This window comes from Lissotriton vulgaris, unplaced genomic scaffold (genome assembly GCF_964263255.1).
Source record: "Lissotriton vulgaris unplaced genomic scaffold, aLisVul1.2 SCAFFOLD_549, whole genome shotgun sequence".
Taxonomy (NCBI): Eukaryota; Metazoa; Chordata; class Amphibia; order Caudata; family Salamandridae; genus Lissotriton; species Lissotriton vulgaris.
Window position 1 is genome coordinate 863,334 of NW_028246744.1, and position 24,386 is coordinate 887,719.

At 47.9% G+C, this 24,386-nt stretch overlaps 1 protein-coding gene across 1 annotated transcript in view; it reads right to left on the reverse strand.

Annotated features, from left to right (window-relative positions):
• Positions 1-13,165: 13,165 nt before the first annotated feature.
• The window catches only part of LOC147665757 (uncharacterized), a 133,861-nt gene continuing 122,640 nt past the window's right edge, over positions 13,166-24,386 (reverse strand). Inside the window, exons 2-3 of the mRNA XM_086949541.1 lie at positions 13,301-14,379; positions 13,166-13,256 (exon numbers count right to left, since the gene is read on the reverse strand). Coding sequence (XP_086805667.1) covers positions 13,166-13,256; positions 13,301-14,379 — 1,170 coding nt within the window. The remainder of the gene's footprint in view (positions 13,257-13,300; positions 14,380-24,386) is intronic.

Here is a 24,386-nt window from a genome sequence, read left to right on the forward strand (position 1 = left end):
CCGACGTTGCAAGAGGTTTCCGCACAATGCAACAACTACAGCGGCAACACTCAAGATGCGACGGCAGCAGCTCCGACGGCGGCGTGCTTCTCCTTGGATGCGAGGCGCTTTTCTTGATGCGGTGCAATACGACAGCTACACCAGCGACATCCACGATGCAACGGCAGCAGCAGCGACGGCGACGCGCTTCTTCCTTGTTGCGAGACACTTCTCTCGATGCGGTGCAATGCGTCAGCTACAGCGGCGACACCCTCCTTCGGAGTGGCGACGGCAGCGGCTGTGAAGGCGACACACTTCTACCTCTTGAGTCGCGCTTCCAGCTCCTTGCGACACGCAGTCCCTCAGAAGGCTCTAAAACAGCAGCAGCACTTCCAAATAACTCTGGGGAGCTGGGGTTTGACGTCTTTTGTCACTGAGACTTCAGCAGGAGGCAAGCTCTGTTCCAAGCCCTTGGAGATCCTTCACAAGTTGAAAATAAAGCACACAAAGTTCTTTCTCTTTTCTTTGGCAGTCAGACCACCACTGCAGGCCAGTCCCCATAAACAGCACTTCAGCTTAGGGATAGTCTATCCTCAGTTCCTTCGGGTTCCTCTACTCAGCAAAGGTTTCTTCTTGTAGTCCAAAAGTGATCTAATTTCTTGGGATTAGGGTCCCAATATTTATACCCCAAAATCCTTTGTCCTCTGAGGGCAGAGGGACCTTTGCCCAGTCCAAACCAATTGTGGAGCACTCTGTTGACAAGACTCCTTTCATAGTGCAGGGCAGAAACATCAGACGCCCCACAGGAGGTGGAGGCAGCATTGTGGAGGGAAAGCACAGCCCTGGAGCACTTTGTTGACATGATTCCTTCTCTTCTTTCACAGTGCAGGGCAGATACATCAGACGCACCACAGGGGGCGGGGCCAGCACTGTGCGGGGTGGGCACAGTCCTATTCAGGTTCCAGGTGCGACTCCTCCATCCCATCTAGATGCAGATCTCTCTATTCACCACTGGGATGACTCATTCTGTCTCCTGGAGTCCCCCAGCCCTGTCACTCAAACTCCAGACAAGGAATACACAACCTAGCAGAGGCAGACTTGGGATAGTTAGACAAGAAAATACCTACTTTCTAAAATTGGTATTTTCAAACACAGAATGTTAAAACCAACTTCACTAAAATATGTACTTTATCATTGTGAGTACAGGCATACTAAACTCGAATTTCTACCATGTTCCGAGTCAGTTAGGATTATAAAATGTAATACTCTAACTGACCATTCTGGCCTATGGAGAACAGTTAGCCCTGCAATAGCGAAAAACGAAAATGGCTGTAATTCACTATTAGGACATGCCACACACACCAGGGCATGTCCTACCTTATACTTACAATGCACCCTGCCCTTGGGTATACTATAGGGGTGTCTGATATGAAGAAAAGGGAAGGTTCAGGGACTGGCAAGTGGGTGCACTTGCCCAGTCAGCATGACAGTACCACACTGCACACAGGCTCTGCAATGGCAGACCTTAGGCACACTTTTACAGGCAGCTTCTGTGGGTGGCACAACCAGTGCTGCAAGCCCACCAGCAGCATTTGGTTTACAAGCCCTGGGTACCCCTAGTGCACTGTACTAGGGTCTGACAGGTAAACCAAACCAGCCAATCATGGAATCACGAATTCATACCTTAATTGATAATAGGGAGAGCATATGCACTTTAGCACTGTTCAGCAGTGGTAAAGTGCCCAGAGTCATAAAACCAATAAACAGGTCAGAGGAAATACAGGAGGAAGGCAAAAAGTTTAGGGATAACCTTGGAACAAGGGCCAAGTCCAACAAACGTTGTTTTCTCATGGAGGCAAGTACTCATGTTGTCCTTTCAAAAGCCATTAGGGATGATCCAGAGGCCGGCACACCTCAAGGCCTTATCAGTGCTTAATTTGAGCATGTGCTTTCAGGTGCTCAGCACCTGCACTTCTTTAACAGGGCCGGGGCTACAATTTCTGACCCTTTAGGTGGTGGTCTCAAAATTAATTGTTCAAATTCAAAATAAAAAGAATAACGTATATTGCATGGTGACTGGCTGGTAAATGTTTATAGACAGGACAGCATACGCCTGTCCAGGCAGGCATGATTGTGTATCACAACGTTAGTGATGATGTCATCAGGCTGATCACAAATCCACGAAGTCATTGCCAAACTATGTCTTGCATTCTATTCCCTGAGTCTGCTGCACCCTGCCACTGCCTGAACCTAAGCCTCCCATTGGATAATTGTAGCTGGGGGCTGGCTCATGACGGAGTTGAGGCAAGGAAGGTGAAAGAGCGCATTTGGAACTTGGGAGTGAGGGCTCTTGAGGAAGAATAAACACAAGTAAGTGTGGACTTTCCACTTGCTGTGTAGCCAGAGTAGCAAACCCTGCAGCCCTGCATTGCTGCTATCCTCAACGTGCTCGATGCGGTTGTGGCCCAACACAACCTTTATGCGCCATGGCGTCACCTGTAGAATCTGTGCGCTGCACCCAAGCATGGTAATTGCTGAGCGTGCGTGAGTCCAGTAGGCACCACAGCCATACTTACCGGCATTGGCAGCATTACGGCTGGGGACAATGCCTGTGCTGTAGCAGGCAGGGTCACAGCAAGCTGAGCAGTGGATGGATGCCGTCGCCATCCCTGGACCTACTAATTACAGGCAGCACTAGCAGTGACATCACCTGCTGTGCTTGAGCAGCTACCTGTTAAGAAATATAACCCAGTTATACTGCATTGATTAATATACGCAAAAAAAGCATTTTCATTTGGTGTACATTTTGTTTTTGCACTCGGTGTAGGTAAGAAAGTAAAATACATGTCATCTTGTTTAGGAAAGACAACTGGAAAACACAGAGATCAAAATAGCAGGGACATGTACAGGCTCCCGACAGGGGTCACAGGCAGCATCAGTGTTATAGATGAGAGAGAGAGAGCAGGAGTAAAGAGGAGAAAGAAACAACAGGAGAGGAGAGAGATAAGACAGAGCAAAGTAGAAGAAAAGGAGAGTAAATCAATCTGTGAACAGGTTTTTAAGTGTTCAGAAATGTGGCGCTCAACTTATCACGGTAAGTATTAAGGTGTCGTGGTATAGAATTAGGTGCTTCTTGGCAGAGGAAAACCTTAACCTCTGTAAGAGAAGAGGATCAGGGACCTCTCTCTAATGCAATTGGACAAGAATCCAGAGCACACTTAGTGTATCAAATCAAATTTCAATCTTCAAATGGCCAAACCAATGGGATAGATCAAACCAGACATAAGTTTTCAAAAGTTTTATTGTTTCAACAGTGTTCTTTTCTCAGAATCACTGTGCCTATCACTCTAGCCTACACGTGTTTCATCACAGCATGTGGCTGTGAATCTTCAGGGCTGATCTAAAAGATCGAGGCGCGTTATCGGGAGACCGGTGATAATTCCGTCCCGGTCCTAATCGGGATGTTTCTGTAAACACGAGAGCGGTACCGAAGATAATCGGTTTCCGTTTCGTCAGAATAAGGGTAGCGTGTGAGGTTACACAGCGTCGGTATTTCGGGCCGTTTGTTGCCCGTGGGTTGAGCTTGGTGCAGCTCCAGTTTCCAAGTGCGGGAACGATAACGATAACGCGCCTCGTTTCAACAGAAAAGAACACTGTTGAAACAATAAAACTTTTGAAAACTTATGTCTGGTTTGATCTATCCCATTGGTTTGGCCATTTGGAGAGTAAATCAGATACAAAGAGAGAGCATCTCAACAGCATAGGACCTGCCCCTGAGTAATGTGAAAACAAAAATGTCCCATATATTTTGTCTGATCCCTATATTAGAGTATCACTCTACAGTGGATATATTTTACCCTCCTGCCTCAGTGTGCTCAATATAGTCACAGGTTCAGGTCTAAAAACATGTGTGTAACAATATTGTTGCAACCCACCAGCCCTCACTGTACCTTTCTAAGAAGAAATATCCTTCGAAAAAAGGTGGAGGGGAGTTGGCAGAGCCTCATGGGAGCAACACCCGGGGTGAGATTAACAGACTGATACTCGCCTGTATCCTCACGTTCTCATCATCAGCATCTGCCAACTTGCAACACAAAAGGGATAACAAACAGACAAGACAAAAAAAACATATAAGTGCTCTGTGTAGGTGACCCAATGTGGATTACCAAACTCTGTCATAGAAATTTGGTCCCACCACCGTTTAAAAAGAGCTAGGCTACACTGGCTAAACTATTTTTATTCCAGCCTGTGTGCCCACTCTACTTAAAATAGGTTTTAAGTAGAGTGGGCACACAGCATGGAATAAAAATATTCCATTTGGGAAGCTTCGAAGGATTTGCAGTCTTTGTTATGTGACCTCGGGCCTCTCCAGGTGCCCATCCCCCTATCCTGACCTCCACGTTTTGGCGGCAATACAGGAGGGAAAATTAGTAAGATTAGGAGGTGTGCCCACATCCAGCCAGCCCCACCCCAGGGCGGGCCATCTGATGCAGACCCCACTTTTCAGATTCCTCCATGTTGTTTGGGATAGAATTAGCATTCTAGAATCAAGGTTATGCCCGCTTACCACAAGAAGTGGTCGTATGGTGGGTGTGGACACTCTAAGGGTAGGTAGTCCATTGGCTACTACATTTCAGTCCCAGTAAATGCCCCTAAATTGAGTACTTAGGTGGCACCCCTGAACCCAAGAACTCAGTTTCGACAGATCAACAGAAGAAGGACGAAGAAGAGTCACTGCCTGGCGAGAACTGCAGCAGAGCTTTTAACTTTGGCACAAAACCCTGCCATCCTCAGCCCTCTCTCAACAATCGAGAAAGGGTGACAGGTCCTGAAAGCTGGAGGACTACCAAAGCCATGGGTAGCCTGCCAGTACATAAAACCACCAACAGTCTCCCTTGGAGTAGAGGCGCTACTCCCCTACAGTACGCAGGCACCGACAAGCAAAGTCTGGTCCACCACCTTGCAGCTCCCTGGTACTCATGCTCTGGAAGATTAAATCTGTCTCCCCACCGAAAATGAAGACACCAGGACCAACTGTAGCCGTGCAGCACCAATTCCCGGGGTACCAGATGCTCTGCACCAAACAACAACAGTGAAAGTCCAGTCTGGAGTCTCAATGAACCAGGACCAAATAGCAGCCGAGAGACATCTGCGTCACTGAGACCCACTTTGAGAGTGGCCCAGCTGCTTTGATTTTGCACCTGTCAGCTCTTTGTCCCTGAACGTGAGGTGCATCTTTGCGCATTCAGCCTACCTGACCTAACCACTCCCGGCCTGGGTCCTGACCAACTGGCTGTGCCCCCTTGCTTCAAGACCCTTGTGACCTAAGTCCCCATTTGGGAGCCCTCAGACTTGTCTGCAGGTCTGCCTATGAAGCCTGGTTTTGGGTGGCCACCCTTCACCTTAGTGCACCAGCTACGAGCCTTACCAGCAACCTGCACCCGGTCGCACCTTGGAGGTTCCCGAAGAACTGCTGGTAGTACTTTGGACCTTGGCCCACTACTACTCCGAACCCAGAAGGTGAACCCCAGAAACTGACTGCACCTACCTTTATGCATCTTTTACTTTTCCCCCATAGGATTGTGTTGTGCGTAAAAGTGCACAGGTCTGAACATTTTACTTACCTTTGAATATTACTATTGAAAACAATACATTCCTTGGAACTACGTTCTTGGTTTAGAAACATATCTAAAAGTAAGTGTTATTTTTCTAAGTTGGGCTCAAATTTATTCTTTGAGTATGTATCTCATTTATTGCCTCTGTGAGTACAATAAATGCTTAGCACTATCCTCGGAAAACCCTAACTGCTCTCCCACACAACCACAAAGAGAGCGCTAGTATTATCCACTTTTACCTCTGTAAATCAGTTGGGTACCCACTGGACTCTCTGCACAGTGCACTTTGTTTTAGTGCACTATATAGAGAGCCAGCTTCCTGCACTCTGATCATCAGACCTTCTACCAATTCGATCCAATGCCAACCAGTTTAGAAGATTCAAATAATGTTGCTCCTCAAAGGTTTAAAGCGTTGCCCTCAGTTCCAGATTCACTGGAAAACTTTCCTCCCAATGAGCATCCTTGGGCAGATACTGCTGCTGTGTGCTCCATTGCTAGTTAGTTTTTACTTTCAACCACATTCTGACAACCCTTGAGCATTGAAGAGGAAGTCTTACTGTTGCATCCATATTGAGGATGCCGAGAGTGTTAAGAGTTTACGGGACGTTCTAAGCAATGCACTCTGCTGTCCTCAACCTGTACTCTGGCTCTTCTGCTGTTCAGGCAGCACTGCACTTACTGTCACCCTGAAGGTTGTTCCATGAGTTGTGTGGAATGACGGGCCAGAAGGACCACAGCGGAGGACGTGAAACGAATGATATCAGACTTAGGCAGCTTCTTGGTAAGTGACTCCATGAGTTTCAGAAAGGAGGCCTTGGGAAAGTTATCATCAGACCTTCCCAAGAAGGTGGTTTCCAGAGAAACCTATTGAAGGTTCCCAATCTAAGATGGAATAAGGGCTCTCCTGTGAGATGAGGTCCTGCTTACAAAATGTGAGGAGGCCTATCTACGTGAGGGATGCAGTAGGTGAGTCCTCTTTCCTAGTGTCAGAGGGTGTTTGCTGCCTTGCTGCTCATCTCTGTTATGCTGCTCATCTCTTTTAATCTTAACCTATAGTCAAGAGCTACAAGATTGCCTGAGGATTTTTTACCATTTGCTTTTTCCTTCTATTTGGGACCCTCTAAAGAGACACCTGACTTGTACTACTAAGTGCCGGGTGCCAGCATGGCTCCAGGGATGAGTCGCTTTTTCCTTGGCCAATCAAGAAGGCGATTCAACAGATCGTCTCAGCGTCCAGTCCTCAACAGCACTGAAGACACCAGTTATCCTAAAGTATGGCAGAGATTGTGTTTTTCTTCATAATGCTATGACTAAAGTAAGACTTTGTAATAAATGGAATTATAGTATAGTGTTGGGTTCCCTTTGGCTTGCGTTGCACTCACGCTCGGAGTGTTCTAACTTGGAGTGTGATGTGGGGTTCTATGTTGGGCAGTTGCTGCCAGGGAGCGGTTGGGACTGGTCGCAATAAATGAGCCTCCTTCTTACCTGTGTTTGGCTCATCTTTTCATGTAGGTATTATGGTGTTTTTTTAATTGAAAGAGTTTTCTTTGGACTACTTTTGTGAATGAGACAAAGGTTTATGGTGTGCAAACATTAATGGAATGTTTAGGGAAGGAAGTGCCAATTATGAATCTACACAAGCAGCAGCATGGAGGCAAATGTTAGAATTATAAACGCATGTGGCCTCACCATTCATCATTTGGGCTTTCGTGATGCTCATGGGCAAGACATCGAATGATAGATGTATAACTGAAACACTGCGTTCTTCCATGGGATGCAACTCAGGTTTTGGGGAAGGGAACCGATAACATAAATGCTGTTGTTGTGGGTTTTTTAGAATGCAATGTGTAGGAAATTGGGTTACTGGTTGAGGGTTTGAACCCTACTAATTCAGCAACCATAATTCCTGTATGGGTGAAGTCACAAGCAAACCCCAAATTAACCTGTGATCAACCTTCTGGTGGTTTGGCACAAAGGAGTCTGGCTAACTTAGAGGCAATGTGGAACGTATTTGTGCAGCTCTACAAACATTTATCAAGTAATAACACAACACAATAAAAGTCCAACACTAATTTAGAAGAACAGAGAAAATGTAATAAATTATTTGAGACCAAAACAACAAACATCCAATCAGTTGAACTGGAAATATGTAATTTTAAGGATTTAAGAGGAAATAGTGCTTAAAAGCACAAAGTGCCAACTGTGCTTATCTAATTGTGCCGGACTGGGGAAAAGTCACAAGTTCACGCTAACCACGAAGGAGGGTGAGACGGATAATGGAACCAAGTTGGGCCCACTTATCAAAGTATCTTAAATCCTGGTTGTGGAGCGTTGTGAGATCCTGTGTCGCGGATGTTTTGTGAAGTGGTGTTTCACAAGAAGCTGCAATGCGAGGTCCTCAGTCTGAAAGATGTCATGCATCAGCGATTCCCATGACACAATCAATGGGGCTTGCAACGTGATGTCCTGTGTCATTGTTGAGGATGACGTAGATGAAACCTTGCTATGCGAAGCCCTGCGTCGGAGATTTGTCACACAGCAGCAGTTCCGATGCAGAGCTGCGTGGAGAGATGTTGTTCTGCCCAAAGAACCAGAGCTGGGCTGGCAGAGCACCTTCAGGACCACATCCAAAGGTCCAGGACTGGGATGGCACCACTTGAGAATCACAGCAGACAGTGTCAAGGTGCTTGGTGCTAAGTTTTGGGAGCCCTTTCTATCCCTGAGGCTCCGATCTAGAGGCCAGCCAACTAGCCTTTTGAGTCACTCTGGTGGCCCTGAATTCAAAATGCAGATCCAATCCTTCTCATTCAGGTAGTAGGACAACAGAGCAGCAGATAGCAGTCCTTCAGAGCCTTCCACTGGTCCAGATGTGTACTGAAGAGTTGGGTCTGTGGGTCCAATATTTATACCTAGTGGCAGTTTTGAAGTAGTAGAAAGTTTTGGAGGTTTTCATTTCCAGAGGTGTTTCAAATGTTCTGCCTCAATTACGTGGACCTAGCTTGTCTGCGGGAACAGAAAACTAGTGTCAAAATCACTTGTGAGTGTGCTGAGTCAGGTCCTTTGTGATGTGCAAGTGTGATGGGTGACATCTCCTCTCCCCTATCAAGTAGGAGATCACCTATCCTGCAAACAACTATTCCCCCTTTGTCTCACTGTCAGAGAGGAATACCCAGAGCCCAACTGCCAGCTATGCCTAGTCATGTAAACCAGGATGCAGGCTGTAGGCACCAAATAGTTGGACAAAAAAAGGCAACTTTTTAAAAGTGGCATTTTTTGAATTGTAACTTTAAATCTGACTACCATTAAAGAGGGTTTTTCAATTACAATTCTTTATACACCAAACTCGAGATTCCTACCTGCTCCCAATTGAAAGTTAACACATATTATATGTTTCATAGCTAACCAAATGTTATCCTATGGGAGAGGCAGGCCTTTCAGTAGTGGAAAACTAATTTAAGATATTTTTCACCGCCAAGACATGTAAAGCTTAAAAGTGCATGTAACCTTTTCAAATACACTGCACCCTGTCCTTTGGGCTATTTAGGGTAATACCCTAGGGGTGACCTTTACATGTATTAAAAAAGAAGGTTTAGGCCTGCCAAAAGTTTATTTTTCCAGGTCGAATGGTAGTTTAAAACTGCATATAACCATTTAGAAAAAGCAAGAGGATGTTATCCAAGCACAGCCTCCCAGCGCAAACTACATCACACAAAAATAGCGCTTGGATTTTTCAGGTGAACAGTGAGTTGAGCCCTAAGTTATCTCAAGGTATCCAAAAGATATGGATAGGTCACCTGACCCACTTTGTGGCATGCCTCATCATGGGTGACCTACCCTCACCAAGGTAGGTATATACCACCTAATTGGACTCCACCTCTATTTGGGAGTTCAGGTACAGTTTGACTGGATAGACGCACGGATCGAGAAATTTAAAAATATCTTGGGGTATATTCCTATAGAAGTACAGCTTTATTAGTGGAAACACCCAGATATGAATAAAAAAGTATGTATGGATTAATGATGGAGTATAATGTGACATTTTTCCACTAATAGACTTCATAGCACGTTTCGGCCATCTCTTGTGCCCATGAGGATTCAAAATTTGCAAACATTCGTGACAAGAATTTTCAATTCTATTACGGACAAGGAGGCGGGATTATGCTTAGTCTCATTTCTTTATTAGAGATGCCCAGCAGACATAGAAAAAACAGAAAAACCACAATACCCATAAACACTTGGGTAACAACCATAGAGTCTGCACTATATAAGGCCGTGTGCATAGTCCCACTTCCTCTTTCTTTGGTGAGAAATTGTTAACGGAAACCAGAAAGGCAACATGGAAAGTCAATAAAGGAACACCATTTCCAATCCAGGACAACGAAGGAGAATCCAGAAATGCAACGGCAGAAGAAGGCAGGAACCATAATCCTCAAAGGAGACGGCAGGAAAGCCCAGGCCTCAACGAAGAGTCTTCACTTGGGATCAGATCCTGAAAAGAGACACAGAGTCGTAATACACATTCCGTGCATTCATGAGCATACAAAAAAGGGTGGGTAGATAAGGAAGATCAGTGAATCATGTCAACAGCAAGGAAAATCTTGAACAGGTGTACATTAGCAATAAGGTATACAACAATGGGTGGGATAATACCCGCCTCCTTGTCCTTAATAGAATTGAAAATTCTTGTCACGAATGTTTGCAAATTTTGAATTCTATTTCAGGACAGGAGGCTCCGATTATGCTTGTTTAAAGCTGATCCACCACTACAGAAGCAACATGATCAATAGGCTTAAAGTAAAAGGTCTTGAAAACAGAATCAGAGGACCAGTCAGCGGCCTTCATAATATCAAACAAAGTTACTCCCAAAGAGAAGGCTTTAGAAGCCATAGCTCCCCGTGCCGAATGAGCCCCAAACACAGACACATCAATGCCAGCTTCCGCCATGAGCCATCGTACCCACCTAGCCAACGTAGCCTGGGTAACGGGGCGAAAGGGCTTCTGCAACGCAATCAATAGTTGACCTTGCATATCAGAACGAAAAGAAGAAGTACTTACATCGTAATCCTTGAGGCATTGCACGACACAGATGTTAGGATGTGCAGGGAAAGACGGGTAAGAAATAACTGCAATATTGGTCTTGGTACGCCTAGAGAGACGAAACGTGACGCCCTCAGGAGTGAAACTGCACCCGGCTAGATCTAAAGCCCGGACATCCGACACCCGCTTGCAGGAGACCAAACACAACAACATAGTGAGTTTGGCCGACAGCTGTTTCTGGGACAGCAAAGAATTGACCGGCCAAGCCTCCAGAAAACGTAAAACAATAGACACATCCCATAATTAAACATATTTTGGACGCAGAGGATTCGCAAGGCGGATACCCTTGAGCAACTTAGCAACTAAAGGATGCTCCCCTGTTGGTTTACCGGCCACATGGAGGTGACCCGTAGAAATAGCCGAACAGAAGTTGTTTACCGTGCGATATGCCAAACCAGATGAGGCCAGTGAAGCCAAAAAATTGACAATCACAGAAACATCAGCCGATGTTGGATCAACTTGCAGTTGAGCACACCAGTCACTCCAAACTTCCAAGAGCCTCTGTAGCATTTGTGGGTACCAGGAGACCAGGCGTCATTGATGAATTAGGAAGCGTCCGCAGAAAGGCCCGGGACCGACCAGCGTTCCCCGAAATCCGCCACGCCAGAAGAAGGAGAGAGCCTGATTGAATCAGGGGATGCAGATTCTGAAGCGGATCTAACAAGAGATTCCACTTCTGGGGAAGAAGGAACGGCACTGCACAAGCCATTTCCAGGAGAACCGGGAACCACGCCTGAGCTCTCCATAGGGGAGCAATCAAAATCAACTCTGTCTGGTAACGTTTCGTGTAAGCCAGAACCCTGGGGATCATCATGAACGGGGGAAAGGCATAACACAGTGCAGTCGGCCACGGTTGGAGAAAAGCATCCGTGGCTAGGGCCTCCGGATCCGGCCGCCAACTGAAAAACTGTGGGAGTTGAGTGTTGAGGCGGGACACAAACAGGTCAATCTGACATGGGCCCCAGGACCGAAGGAGATGACGGAGCACACGAGGATGAAGGCGCCAATCGCTGAAATCCCTCAGGTACCTCGAGTTCCAATCCGCAACGAGGTTGTTGCATCCTGGAAGGTATTCTGCAGTAACCGTGATCATGTGTTGCAGACAATAATGCCAAAAATCTTTGGCAATTTCCGCCAGTAACCTCGATTGAGTCCCCCCAGTTTGTTGATGTAACGGACTGCCGACACATTGTCCATGCGGAGAAGTATACAGCAGTTGGACTGAAGGGGAGAGAGGCAACGAATCGCGAAGCATCCCGCCAACAGCTCCAAACAGTTGATGTGGAGGGAGAGTACTTGGGGAGACCATCGACCTCCCGTCGAGACCGGACCGCACCGGGCTCCCCAGCCCCAACGGCTGGCATCCGACTCGATCACCACTTCCGGCGTGGACCCGAACAGGGCTCGGCCATTCCAAGCCTCCGTATGATCCAGCCACCATTGCATCTCTGACCTCGCCTCTTCCAAGAGGGGAATTTGATTTGTATACCTGAGGCCGTTTTGGAGATGACGAATCTTCAGGTGCTGCAACGCTCTGTAATGCAGCGGGGCCGGGAAGATCGCCTGAAGGGAAGAAGCCAAGAGACTGACAACGCGTGCTAACGATCTCAACGACACATTCGGTTTCGTAATAACAGAAGTCAATTCCCTTTTGATATACCGAATCTTCTGATTGGGTAAAAGAAGTTGACACATGAGAGAGTTGACCTTGAAACCCAAGAAGTCGATCACCTGAGTCGGACGCAACACAGACTTCTGAGCATTCACCAGAAAACCGAGAGATTGCAAGAGCTCGATGGTCAACTCCAGATGAGACATTAGTCTGACCGGACAATCTGCCAGAAGGATGATGTCGTCCAAATAAATGATCAACCGAACTCCTCGACTGCGAAGAGACTCCACAACCGGCCTCAATAGCTTCGTGAAGCACCAAGGTGCTGACGAGAGGCCGAAGGGGAGAACTTGATACTCGTACCAAGTCCCCAGCCAGTGAAACTGGAGGAAGCGGCGATGCGGGCGGAAGATCGGAACGGACAAGTAAGCGTCTTTGAGGTCCAGACGAACCATCCAATCCTTCTCGCGCAGAAGGTCCCGTAACAGTTGGATTCCCTCCATCTTGAAGTGGCGGTAGACCACTCCCCCATTGAATTCCTTTAGATTGAGAACCAACCTCGATCCCACTCCCTTTTTCTCCACAATGAAGACCGTGCTGACGTACCCCTGTGGATGACGCACGGTTGGAACAATTGCCCCTTTCAGGAGAAGTGACTTGAGTTCCTCTGTTATGAACTCTTGATCTTTTTGGGAAAAACAAAGTGGAGATGGAGGATGGGTTTGACACTGGGACTGATAAAACTCTATTTTGTATCCCTGGACCGTCTCCAGCACCCATGCATCGCTGGAGATCAAGCGCCAATTGTCTAGGAAAAAACGTATCCTGCCCCCCAGAACAACACTGCATGCATGAATCAGGCTCACCTGAAGCTCCGGAATCTTGATGTACTCCGGAGTGACCACTGGAACGTCCCTTTTTGTATTGTCCACGGCCCTTTCTGGAGGGATAGAAGTTCGATCTTTGGGAGTAGTTGGAATATTGATGACCTCCTCTTTGGTACTGGTACCCCCTCTGAGAGGGTTGTTGTTGTTGACCACGGCCGAACGAGAGTCCCCTGTTTCGTCCGGCCTTGCTAAAAACCGGACGAAAAGCTCTACGGAGCGATGCCTGGGCTTTGTCCAAGCCACTGAAGGTGTTGACAAACTGGGTCAGTTCCTTCAAAAATGGCTGACCAAAAAGTAAACCCTGTGCAGCAGGGCCCGACTCCGAGGTGGAAAGCTCCGCCAATTTAGGGTCGAGTTTTAGAAGGATGGACCTACGCCTTTCACTGGAGAGAGCGCAATTAGCGTTGTCAAGTTGGCAAATCGCTCTCTGAGCCCACTCGATGAGTTCATCAGGATCCACCAATGCCGCCGATTCCTTAGCCACGAAGCCAAGATCCAAAATGTTAGTCAGGGGGCCTAGCATATCAAGGACCTTGTCCTGGCACGAACGCCAGGAACGGTCCAGGCCCTTTTTCGGGTCCTTTGCAAACTTGCGAAGATACGTTACCATGGTGGGATCAACCTCCGGCGTGTCCGCCAGGTTGTCTGCCAGATCTGGTTGAGGGCACTCCGAACGTAGACGAGCCTGAACCTCTTTCTCAAAGGGTTGACGGATGTGTTGCTGCACATATTCCGCTACCGCTGGGGATGGAAGCCAAGCCGTCAAATTGGGGTGAATTATGTCTGTAGGATCAAAAGTGAGTACTGGAGGATGCGTGGGGGCATCCACAAAATGCTCCTTACATTTTCTTTTCTTAGGAGGAGGGGTAATGTGGTCCGAGGAAGAAGAGGAAAGGTGGTCATCACTGTCAGGGTCGACTGGCACAGGTTTGGATTTGGTAGCAGCCAAAGATTTTTCCAAGCGCTGAAAGTCAGAGGCATGGGGATTCCCTGGAGAAGTGGAAGACTTTCGCACACTCGGAACCCAACCCTGTTGTTGAGCATATTGCGTCAAATGTCTTTTCAGAGGAGTGATTGCACGAACCAGTGCTTTATTCATGGAGTGCTGCACACCCCTGTCAAGAGCCTCCACCAAATCCTGCTCGAGAGACTCAGAGGGCTCCTCCTCATATTCAGCGTCATCTTCATAATAAATTCACTCATTGTACACAAACTGTGTGAATATGCCCACAAGATGACTGAACAGTCAATTGCCCAAGGCAAATGTCAGGGGGACTGACAAAAACCCCACAGCAAGCAAAGCAAAAACAGTACAGTGCCCCAAAAGGAAATTCAAAGGTGGAGGGAGGGCTTGCCGATTCCAAAAAATGCACTCTAGGCAGAGCCTATGCAAAGTATTCAGCCGGGAGCCTTTTTTAGCAACCAGCCTCAATTGGGGGTTAAAAGGGAGGCTGTGGGCGTATGACTCGCAAAGGACGTCCTTCTTTGAAGCTCTGTGAACTCCTCACACAGAGCGCCAGAAATCACTACCGTGCATGCGTGGAAACCGGCTGCCTTCCCTAAACACCATGAGGAGCTCGCGCAGGAAGCGCAAGCTCTCTCCAACCCCTTACTCCCACTCCCAGTCCTACTCTGGAGGAGTTTAAAGCTTTGACGACTAAAGTCAAATCCGGCTCCCCGGATGATCCTATGAGACCCATTCAATTCCGGGAACTCGCCCAGTGTTGCTACCCTGCAATGCACAGTTTGATGGATCTGTCCTTTACTACCGGCAGTGTTCCTAGGGCATGGAAGCAGGCTACTGTCATTCCTATTCTTAAAAAGCCTGCCCTTGACCCTACCAAATCTGAACACTATCGGCCTATTTCCCTTCTTCCCTGGCTCGCTAAATTAGCAGAATCTCATGCTAATCATATTTTATCTTCCCATCTGCAAGAAGCTAATATTCTGGATAATTCCCAGAATGGGTTCCGTGCGGGCCATAGCACCGAGACAGCGCTCTTGGTCATGGTGGAACATAAAAGGAGGATGTTGGACCAGGGTCAGACGGCGGCACTGATCCTATTGGATCTTAGTGCCGCCTTTGATACGGTTTCCCACCAGATCCTCCTACACTGTCTCATGGAGGCCGGAGTTGGAGAGTTAGCACTTGAATGGTTCCGATCCTTTCTCGTGGATCGAACCTTCAAAGTATCCACTCCTCCCTTTGTTTCGGCCCCTCGTTCCATCCATCAGGGTGTCCCGCAGGGATCGGCCCTTAGCCCTACCCTTTTCAATTTATATGTTCAGCCTCTGGCGGAGGTAGCCCATAGCTTTGGTCTCACCATGGTGTCATACGCCGATGACACACAGCTGGCGGTGACACTCAATGGTGATTCCAACATGGACGCCCCTACCTTTCAGTCAGCCCTCAAAGCTGTGGCAGGCTGGATGGCTAACAACCGACTCCAACTTAATGCCTTTAAGACCGAGGTTATTATTTTTGGTAGGGAAAGTGGACTCTGGGGAGATCAATGGTGGCCTTCTGAATTAGGCCCTGTTCCCACCCCCGTGGCCGAAGTCAGAAATCTTGGGGTGTGGCTTGACGACAAACTCTCCTTCACATCCCATACTAAGCGTGTAGCTGGTACTTGTTTTGGTGCCCTGCAGTGCCTTCGACCCATCTTCAAGTTTTTTGATGCGGATACCAGACAGATCATAGTCCAAGCTCTGGTTCTTACCAGATTGGACTATGCCAGCTCCTTGTTTTTGGGTGTGAATCAGGCAGAATTAGCTCGTCTTCAGAGGGTACAAAACGCGGCTGCCAGGATGCTGGTCAGCCTTCCAAAGTTTGTGTCTGCCCGCCGTACTATCCAAGACCTCCACTGGTTGCCCGTAGGGCAAAGAATTAAGTTTAAAGCTCTTTGCTTAACTTTTCAAATTCTTAAGTCTGCCTCCCCTCCTATCCTATCGCAGACAAAATTACCTGCTACTCTCCGCTCCATTCCCGATCTGCTCCCTTTTAGGAAGGCTCTGAAAACCTTCTTATTCTCTTCAGTTTAGCTTTCTCGCCTGGTTTTCTTCTGCTGTGTTGTGTTTTTTCCTTCTCCGAAAAGCGCCGGGACGCCTTTTGGCTGCGGCATCTGCGCGCTATACAAGCGAAAATAACATAACATAACATAACTCCACAATAAGCGGACACGGGCACAAGGCGCCCGGACCGAAGGGGAGGTGGCACACGCTCCCAGCTGCACAAGCGCCGCAACAGAAAGAAGGCGGAAAGCGGCGAAAAGCGCGAGCATAGCGCAAGCAATAACCACAAATAAACACAGCAAAAATCAAGTAAGTAAAAGATAAGCACTTAACTGGCTGCGGAGCAGCAAAGAAAGAGGAAGTGGGACTATCTACACAGCTTTATATAGTGCAGACTCTATGGTTGTTACCCAAGTGTTTATGGGTATTGTGGTTTTTCTGTTTTTTCTATGGCTGCTGGGCATTTTAATAAAGAAATGAGACTAAGCATAATCGGAGCCTCCTGTCTTGAAATAGAATCAGCAGCCTTCATCAGGGCTATATTGACATTCTTTCATTCATCCCCCGCATCACCACAAATGGAGTTCTGCACCTTATAGAACCTCTGAGCCTGCGTATCTGGGCGAAGGCCCGGTAGGTTTACAGATCCCCAATGGGAGGGTGCCAAAGTTAGCTTTGCCAGGGTTCCTTCCAAGCAAAGGCCAGGCCTGGTGGCAAGGATTGCTTTGAATGGACTTCGGGAGATATGGGCAGGTGTGGGTAGGCCGTATTGGGAGCACAATGAATAGAAAGCGCTGACCGACCGCTGAGTGATGCAGCCTGGGCTACCCGGCACCCTATGCAGCTCCAGTTTTCTTTGTTAATCTCTCTTCCTCCCGTGCCCTTTTAAAAAGTTGACTTTCTCGCACAAGCCTAGTATTTAGCCCCCCCCCCCCCCCCCCCGCTCCCATCCCCAGCAAAACCCGGACGCACACACATCTTCAGAGGTCTCCAGCAACAGCTGATTAAACTCTGCAACCCCAGGCCTCATTCAGAGCCCTGTGATTTCTGGGGCTCCCCAAAACCATCCCCATGGTCCGCTTTCACCTCGGCCAATTCTTGCCCATGTTCTTAAAACGCACTGATCATGTAATATAAACGAATAAAACTTCCTGGGCCCTGGATTAAGAACCAAATAATTAATTCGGATCTAAAAACAACCTTTCCTTTCAAATGGGAATTATTTTTTTCAAACATAGGTGGTTCACGTTTCAGTATTTTGGGGTTTTCCGGGATCAAGAAACTCTACACCACGTCTCTGTACAACGGAGACGCTGTGACTCGTAAACCCACGGACAGACAGACTCCACCGGATTATGCGATCCTGCCTGAACCGGCGCAGACCTCCTTGTAGGCCTGAGTGTGTGATCGTCTGCAGAGCTGTTTGCAGACACTTGAGTGGGTGAAAGAGGCAGACAGGGCCGTTCTCGGCGGGTGCTTGGCAACAAGAGCATTTGCTAAAGTGGTGTAATTGTATCTTTCAGTTTAACCACAAGCGCCCGACACACCTGAGGGAGACAGTGAGTAATAAACGCAGCCTGGAGGGGCGGACTTCAGTGCAGCGCCGACTGCAGGCTTTGCCGTCTGAGCGCTAATTATGACCTCCTAAGGCAGAAGGAATCCCCGGGCAGAGCAGCGGTTGTTCTCGTCATGGGAAATCCCACTGCCCCACCCCACGCCGGAGAGGTCCCCGTGGCTATTTTAAAAGTTTTATATAGCGCTAGCTTGACCCGTGGGTAGCAGAGCGCTTTACATACTCACAGGAGACAAAAATAATAATAAAGAAAAGCCTTACATAGCAGGACCAAGGAAGCAGAGAAGATATAAGGAAGATATAAGTAAAACATAATAATTAGGTAAACAGTAAAGGGGAGGTAAAAAAACACAGGGGCACTAAGTGAGAGAAAACACTGTACTTTGTAAAATAACCAACATCTTTCAAAACAGAGAAGGAAAGAGTGTGTGTGCGCGTTTTTGTCTGTGTGTGTAAACACACCTGGTAAAATCCGACAGACCCCTCCCCGTGCCTGTCTGAAAGCACCTGTACCCGACTATTTTTCAGAAAATACATTTATTAGGGGGGTGTCAACCGCCCCCCCTAAAGCCACGCCCCTGAGCATTAACTGGGCTGCTTTCAGTGCTCGAATAGGGCCGGGGAGCCTGTGGAAATAATTCACTGAGTCTTGGCAAGAGATGGTTTTCTCTTTTCACACTTCTCTGGTATGATTATCCTTTCAAACGCGCAGTCGCAAAAGACTCCCCCCTTATTGTGCAATAAGCTACTTCAATCCACAGGTTGGCGCTCGCCATGTTATAACATGTGGCATCTCCCTGTACAAACTACAATAAGACTGTGCCCTAATTCATGAAAGCCCCCAGCTGCATTTCAATTGTTACCAATCCCACAACCCCTGGCTTCTCGCCTCACAGCTTATAATATCTTGCGACACTATATCACAAAACCTATCATCCAGTCACCCTTACATTCCCACCCTCTAATGCCTCCCAGCCCCACAGCCCCTTCTAGTTCTACCTGACCCTTCACTAAATGCTGTCCACCAAACTGTCCTGGAATCTCCTGATCGTCTTTGTGCCTATACCATCCACTTATCGCCGGAAATGCCAATCTTTCAGAGTATCAGTTCCTCAAATGGCCCTATAGCGTCTTCCCCAGCCCGGGAGCAAGCAAAGAAACATACCACATGCGTAGTTCTGTAACAGGCGTCTTTTTTGTTCTTCTACATATGATCACGCTCTGCACGCATTGCATCATAACTTTCATAAACACACATTAGCACCTTCCTGAAGATTCCGAAATTCCTGTTTAGAGCCCGCCCAGATCCGCAAGGGCCCTAGTGCGCATAATGTCAGACACTACATCTCCCCATGTATTAACCCCTTCGCTGCGGCGGCAATTCCGCTGCAGCGCTAGGAGGGGGGGGGGGGGGGGGGGGCACCATATTTCCTCAAGGAGTCGACGAGGTCACGGCTGGTAACTTTTCAAAGTGGTGAGGCTGGGCATAAAAGGGTGGAAATTCAAATGCCAATTAAGGGGTAATAAAGGCTGTAGCAGAGAAAAATTGGAAAATTTAGGCTAAAATTGAGCCTTTGCAGCACGTTAGGAGTGCTTTCACCTACCCCATGTTTGTGTAGCATAGTCTTCCATTCCTGTATGAAGGCAAAAGAGCAAACTCCCAGAAAGACTGTCACCGACACATGGCCAATCACCATGTAGCTTCAAAATAAAGCCATGCAGTGATTGGCCACTCATGTAATTCTCCAGCCTCTGTGCAGACTTGTGTGTCCTTGTCTACGGGACTACAGGCCAACCAACAGGACCAATCCAGGCGATGATCTCACAATGTTTGCAGCACTAAACAGAATAAGAACAGCTCCAGGATTGGTTGGAGCTGGGAAATCCAGCGCTCCTTTGGAGACTAGCAGGCTGTGTCTGTGTTCCACCAGCTCCCTAATACAGCACAGATTCAAGAGGCCTCTAGGATGCATGTCGGGCTGGACGGAACAAGACACCCGGCCAACCTGACATGACACTGTCTTCCTCCTCCCATAATGTGAGTCATTACTCTGTGTCTTTCTGCCAAGGATTGGCCACACCATCTAAGACACCTGACGTTCGCAGCAGCAGCACAACGGAATCAGTGCTGCGATCAGGCATAGGGCTTTTGAAGTAGGGCAAGTCATTTTAATTTAAACTATGGCATCAATGTGATTTAAATTATAATTTTATTGTGATGTGGCAACTCGAGGTGGATAGTCTATGCCACTCGCGGCCCAATAGCGGAACCATCCCAGGTGGTATGAGGTAATTGAGATGCACCTTGATTTTGCACTCCTAGTGATCTGTTATGATAGGTAATGTTTCCCATATAAAAATATATTAAAATGTTGGCAGCCCGACACCACAGCCAGAATGTCCTTCTTCAGCTGAGAGTAGGCACATTCTTTTTCAGACAGGCTTTTACTGGCATAGGCCACAATATGTCTATGGGATTTTGGATGGCATTTGGATTGCCCTGAGCCCCGCCGGGCAAGCATCTACTGCGATCTGCGATGTAACTTGGGGTCAAAATAACCCATTTCACTTGCATTCTCAATCACAGGTTTTATTTCTTTGAAACTTTGGTTGCATTCAGGGGACCAATGAAATGGGAAAATTCACTTTGCGTCATTGAGTGCCCCAATGAGAGACTTAACAAAGTCAGGTGTGGCGCCGCGGCCAGGGTGACTGACTCCGGACTCTGGGGATCATGGTTCGATCCCCGGGGCCGGCGGCAGATTAGCCCAGCGCCATGTGACTCGGGCAATAACTTGCTTAATCTTCCCGACGGCCCCTAGAGACCCTTACGGGTGATTGTGCGCTTTACAAATGTGGATTATTATTATTATTATTACTAGTGTACCTTGAGCAATAACTGGCCATGTGTAAGAAGGATTGCAGCATGGGTATATCTTGTGGGGGTGGGGGTAGATGACAGTGCTAGCACCTTTTCCATGCGTGGAGAAGTGTGGCTCAAAGTGTGGCTCACGTGGAGAACTGTGGCTCAATGATTAGAGCGGCAGACCCTGATGCAGAGGTCTAGCCCGGGACCAGAGTTCAATTCCCTGCCTCGGCGGGTCTTGGGCTCAAAATTCCACGGACCTGATAATTCTCGCCTCGGTGCCTATTCCAATCATGGAGTCCCACGCTGCAACTCTGGGCAATAACTTGCTTAATCTCCACAACGGCCCACACACCGCTAAGGATGCCTGGCCTCCACCTTTGGGGTGCCCAGGAGTGGACGCCTCACAGGAAAAGCCAGGACGGGTTCCACAGCGGTATTCGTACTTGAGACCCTTGCGGGTGAGTAGTGCGCTATACAAGTATCAATTTACTTATTTAAAAACGAACCCGCAGTCTGGGCTCCATACCTACAGGTCTTATTTAACGCAATTCTAGGAGGGATGATGGTGCCTATTACTTGGCTGGGGGCGGAGATCGTTCCCATCTTCAAGAAGGGCTCACCTCTGCTCCCAGTCAACTATAGGCCCATCAGTCTAATCGATGTTCCCCAAAAGATCTTTGCCAGGCTGATCCTGGATCGCCTCTTAGGGCCATATGTATCAAGCCGTTTTTGAATCGCAAAGGCCAAAATTCGCAGAATTTCGGCCTTTGTGACTCGCTAATGGCCGTTTTGCACGTTTTGGAATGTATGAAACATCATCAAAATAAGGAATTGCAAACTTGTGCGATTCCTTATTTTTCCATAGCATTTAGGGAATCGCAAATTTGCGATTCCTTAAATGCTGTGTATGTAGCAATTTTAGATTACGAATTTTGTTTAAGAATTCGCAAATTACCACCAACTTTCAGTTGATGGTAACTTGCGAATTCTTCCAGAAATGCACAAATTGGCATTTTTAAAGGTGGCATATGATGCACACACATGCCCATAGGGCATGTATGTGCGCCATATGCACACACATGTTCTTTTCAGGGGTGCAGCAGGGTGTCTTTGAGACACCCCTGCACCCTTGCAATAATTCTCAAATTGCGATTAGCAAATTGCGAATTCGCAATTTGAGAGTTATTTTGCATTCATTCCTATGGGCCTCCTTGCCCATAGGAATGCATTGGAAATTATTCTTTAATTGTGAATTCGCAAAATGAGAATTCGCAAATAAGGAAGCTTAAGGAATCGCAAATTAAAAGCGATTTTGTTCATACATACCATTTTGCATTTCCTAAATAGCGATTCCTTAAAATTTGCTATTTAGGAAATGCAAAATAGTTTGATGATACATATGGCCCTTAGAGTGGATGCTAGATCACTCAGTCCTGAGCCCCTACCAAGCCGGGTTCAGGAATAAAGTATCCACTATAGATCAAATCTTTCGTCTTACCATCCTGTTCTTGAAAACGGTACAGTTGGAGGGTGGCAGCCTCTACACTGTATTCATTGACCTACAAGCAGCTTTCGATCTTGTACCTCGTAGGAAACTCTGGTCTGTGCTCTCTGGCCTGGGGGTCCCGCAACATCTCTTAAACATGGTTGTAAGATTACACACTGACAACTATACCCAGGTCAGATGTGGCAGGGAGGGAACATTGTCGAACAGATTCCCTGTTGGCAGGGGGGTAAGACAGGGCTGTGTGCTTGCACTGACCCTGTTCTGCCTCTACGTCAACGGGGTAATCGCCCACCTGAATGGGGTCGAAAATAGCAACGCCCCTAAACTTGGAGGCAGCAGGGTGCCGGCGATTATGTTCGCAGACGACACCCTGCTGCTGTCCAAGTCGCCAATGGGGATACAGCGATTTCTCAATGGTTTCGAGGCATTTTGCAAAGATCATGGCCTCGATATCAATGCATTGAAGACAAAATATATGGTCTTCAACCCACCACCTAAAACTCGCCCCAATCTGTATATTGGCGCCAATAGGCTAGAGAGGGTCCGAACCTTTGAGTACTTGGGGACTACTCTAAACGAAAAAATATCGTGGGGGCACCAAAGGGAGAAGTCACAGCTAAAACTGGCCCAAATAGCAAGCGGAATTATCAAGCTTGTTACTAAAAATAAATCTTCCTCTAAGCCGGTTGGTCCCCAATTAAAGATCTACAGAGCGCAGGCTAGGGGGACTGTCATGTATGGAACTGAACCCTGGGGCTACATGTGCAACCATGATCTAGTAGCAATAGAGAATAAAGTCATTAGACAGCTCTTATCACTTCCCCCTAGCACTCCCCTGTTGCCAATGAGACTGGACCAGGGCTTGAGGCCCCTCGACGAAGATATGGGACTACGGCCCTTAATATTCTGGCCCAGGATATGGACTGTACCTGAGCTAGTTAACTATAGGCAAGAACTCCAAGAAATTCTTACTCTACCAAATGCTGGGAAAATCCCCTGGTTAAAATACATAAAGACAGAACTAGGGAAACTAGGGTTACCCACTTTATGGTCTGACCCATTGTCATCATGCCCCAGGGTCACGCAGAAACAGCTTACTAATCATTACCGGGAAAGCAAACTCGCTACACATTTACAAAGAACCGGCCTAGGTACTTTAACAATATCATTTTTAAATATTAAGGACATCTACAGGTTTGAAACTGTTTTAGATGCTATATTCCCAACTACTATTAGGAAACTGTATCTTCAATGGAGGTATGGCAGTTTGCCGATACGGGCCTATACCAGTAAATGGGCTGAATCTTCCCCGACCCATTGCCCAGGTTGCAAATTTGAACAGGAAACTGATTCAATCAATCAATCAAGGCATTTGTATAGCGCGCTACTCACCCAGAGGGTCTCAAGGCGCTTGGGGAGGGGGGGTCCGCTACTGCTCGAACAGCCAGGTCTTGAGTTGCTTCCTGAAGGCGAGGTGGTCTTGGGTCAGGCGGAGGTGGGTGGGGAGGGAGTTCCACGTCTTGGCGGCCGGGTAGGAGAAGGATCTTCCTCCCGTTGTGGCTCTTCAGATGCGGGGGACGGCAGCGAGGGCGTGACTGGTCAATCGGAGCTGGAGTGTGGGAGTGTAGAAGTTGAGGCGGTCGTTGAGGTATCTTGGGCCTTGGTTGTGGAGGGCTTTGTCTGCGTGGGTGAGGAGTCGGAACGTGATCCTCTTGTTGACGGGGAGCCAGTGCAGGTTTCTTAGGTGTGCGGAGATGTGGCTGTGTCGGGGGATGTCCAGGATGAGTCGAGCTGAGGTGTTCTGAATCCGTTGGAGTTTTGCAGTGGTTCCGGCGTAGAGGGAGTTGCCGTAGTCCAATCGGCTGGTGACGAGGGCCTGTGTGACCGTCTTCCTGGTTTCAGTGGGGATCCACCGGAAGATCTTCCGTTGCATGCGTAGGATGTTGAAGCATGACGAGGAGACGGCGTTGACTTGTCTGGTCATAGAGAGGGAGGAGTCCAGGATGAAGCCCAGGTTGCGTGCGTGGTCCGTCGGTTTGGGTGCGTTGCCCAGGGCAGGGGGCCACCAGGAGTCGTCCCAGGCGGAGGGCGACAATCCCAGGATGAGGACTTTCGTCTTATCTGAGTTCAGTTTCAGGCGGCTGTTCATCATCCACTCGGCTACGTCTTTCATCCCTTCGTGTAGGTTGGCCTTGGCGGTGGCGGGGTCGTTGGTGAGGGAGAGGATCAGCTGGG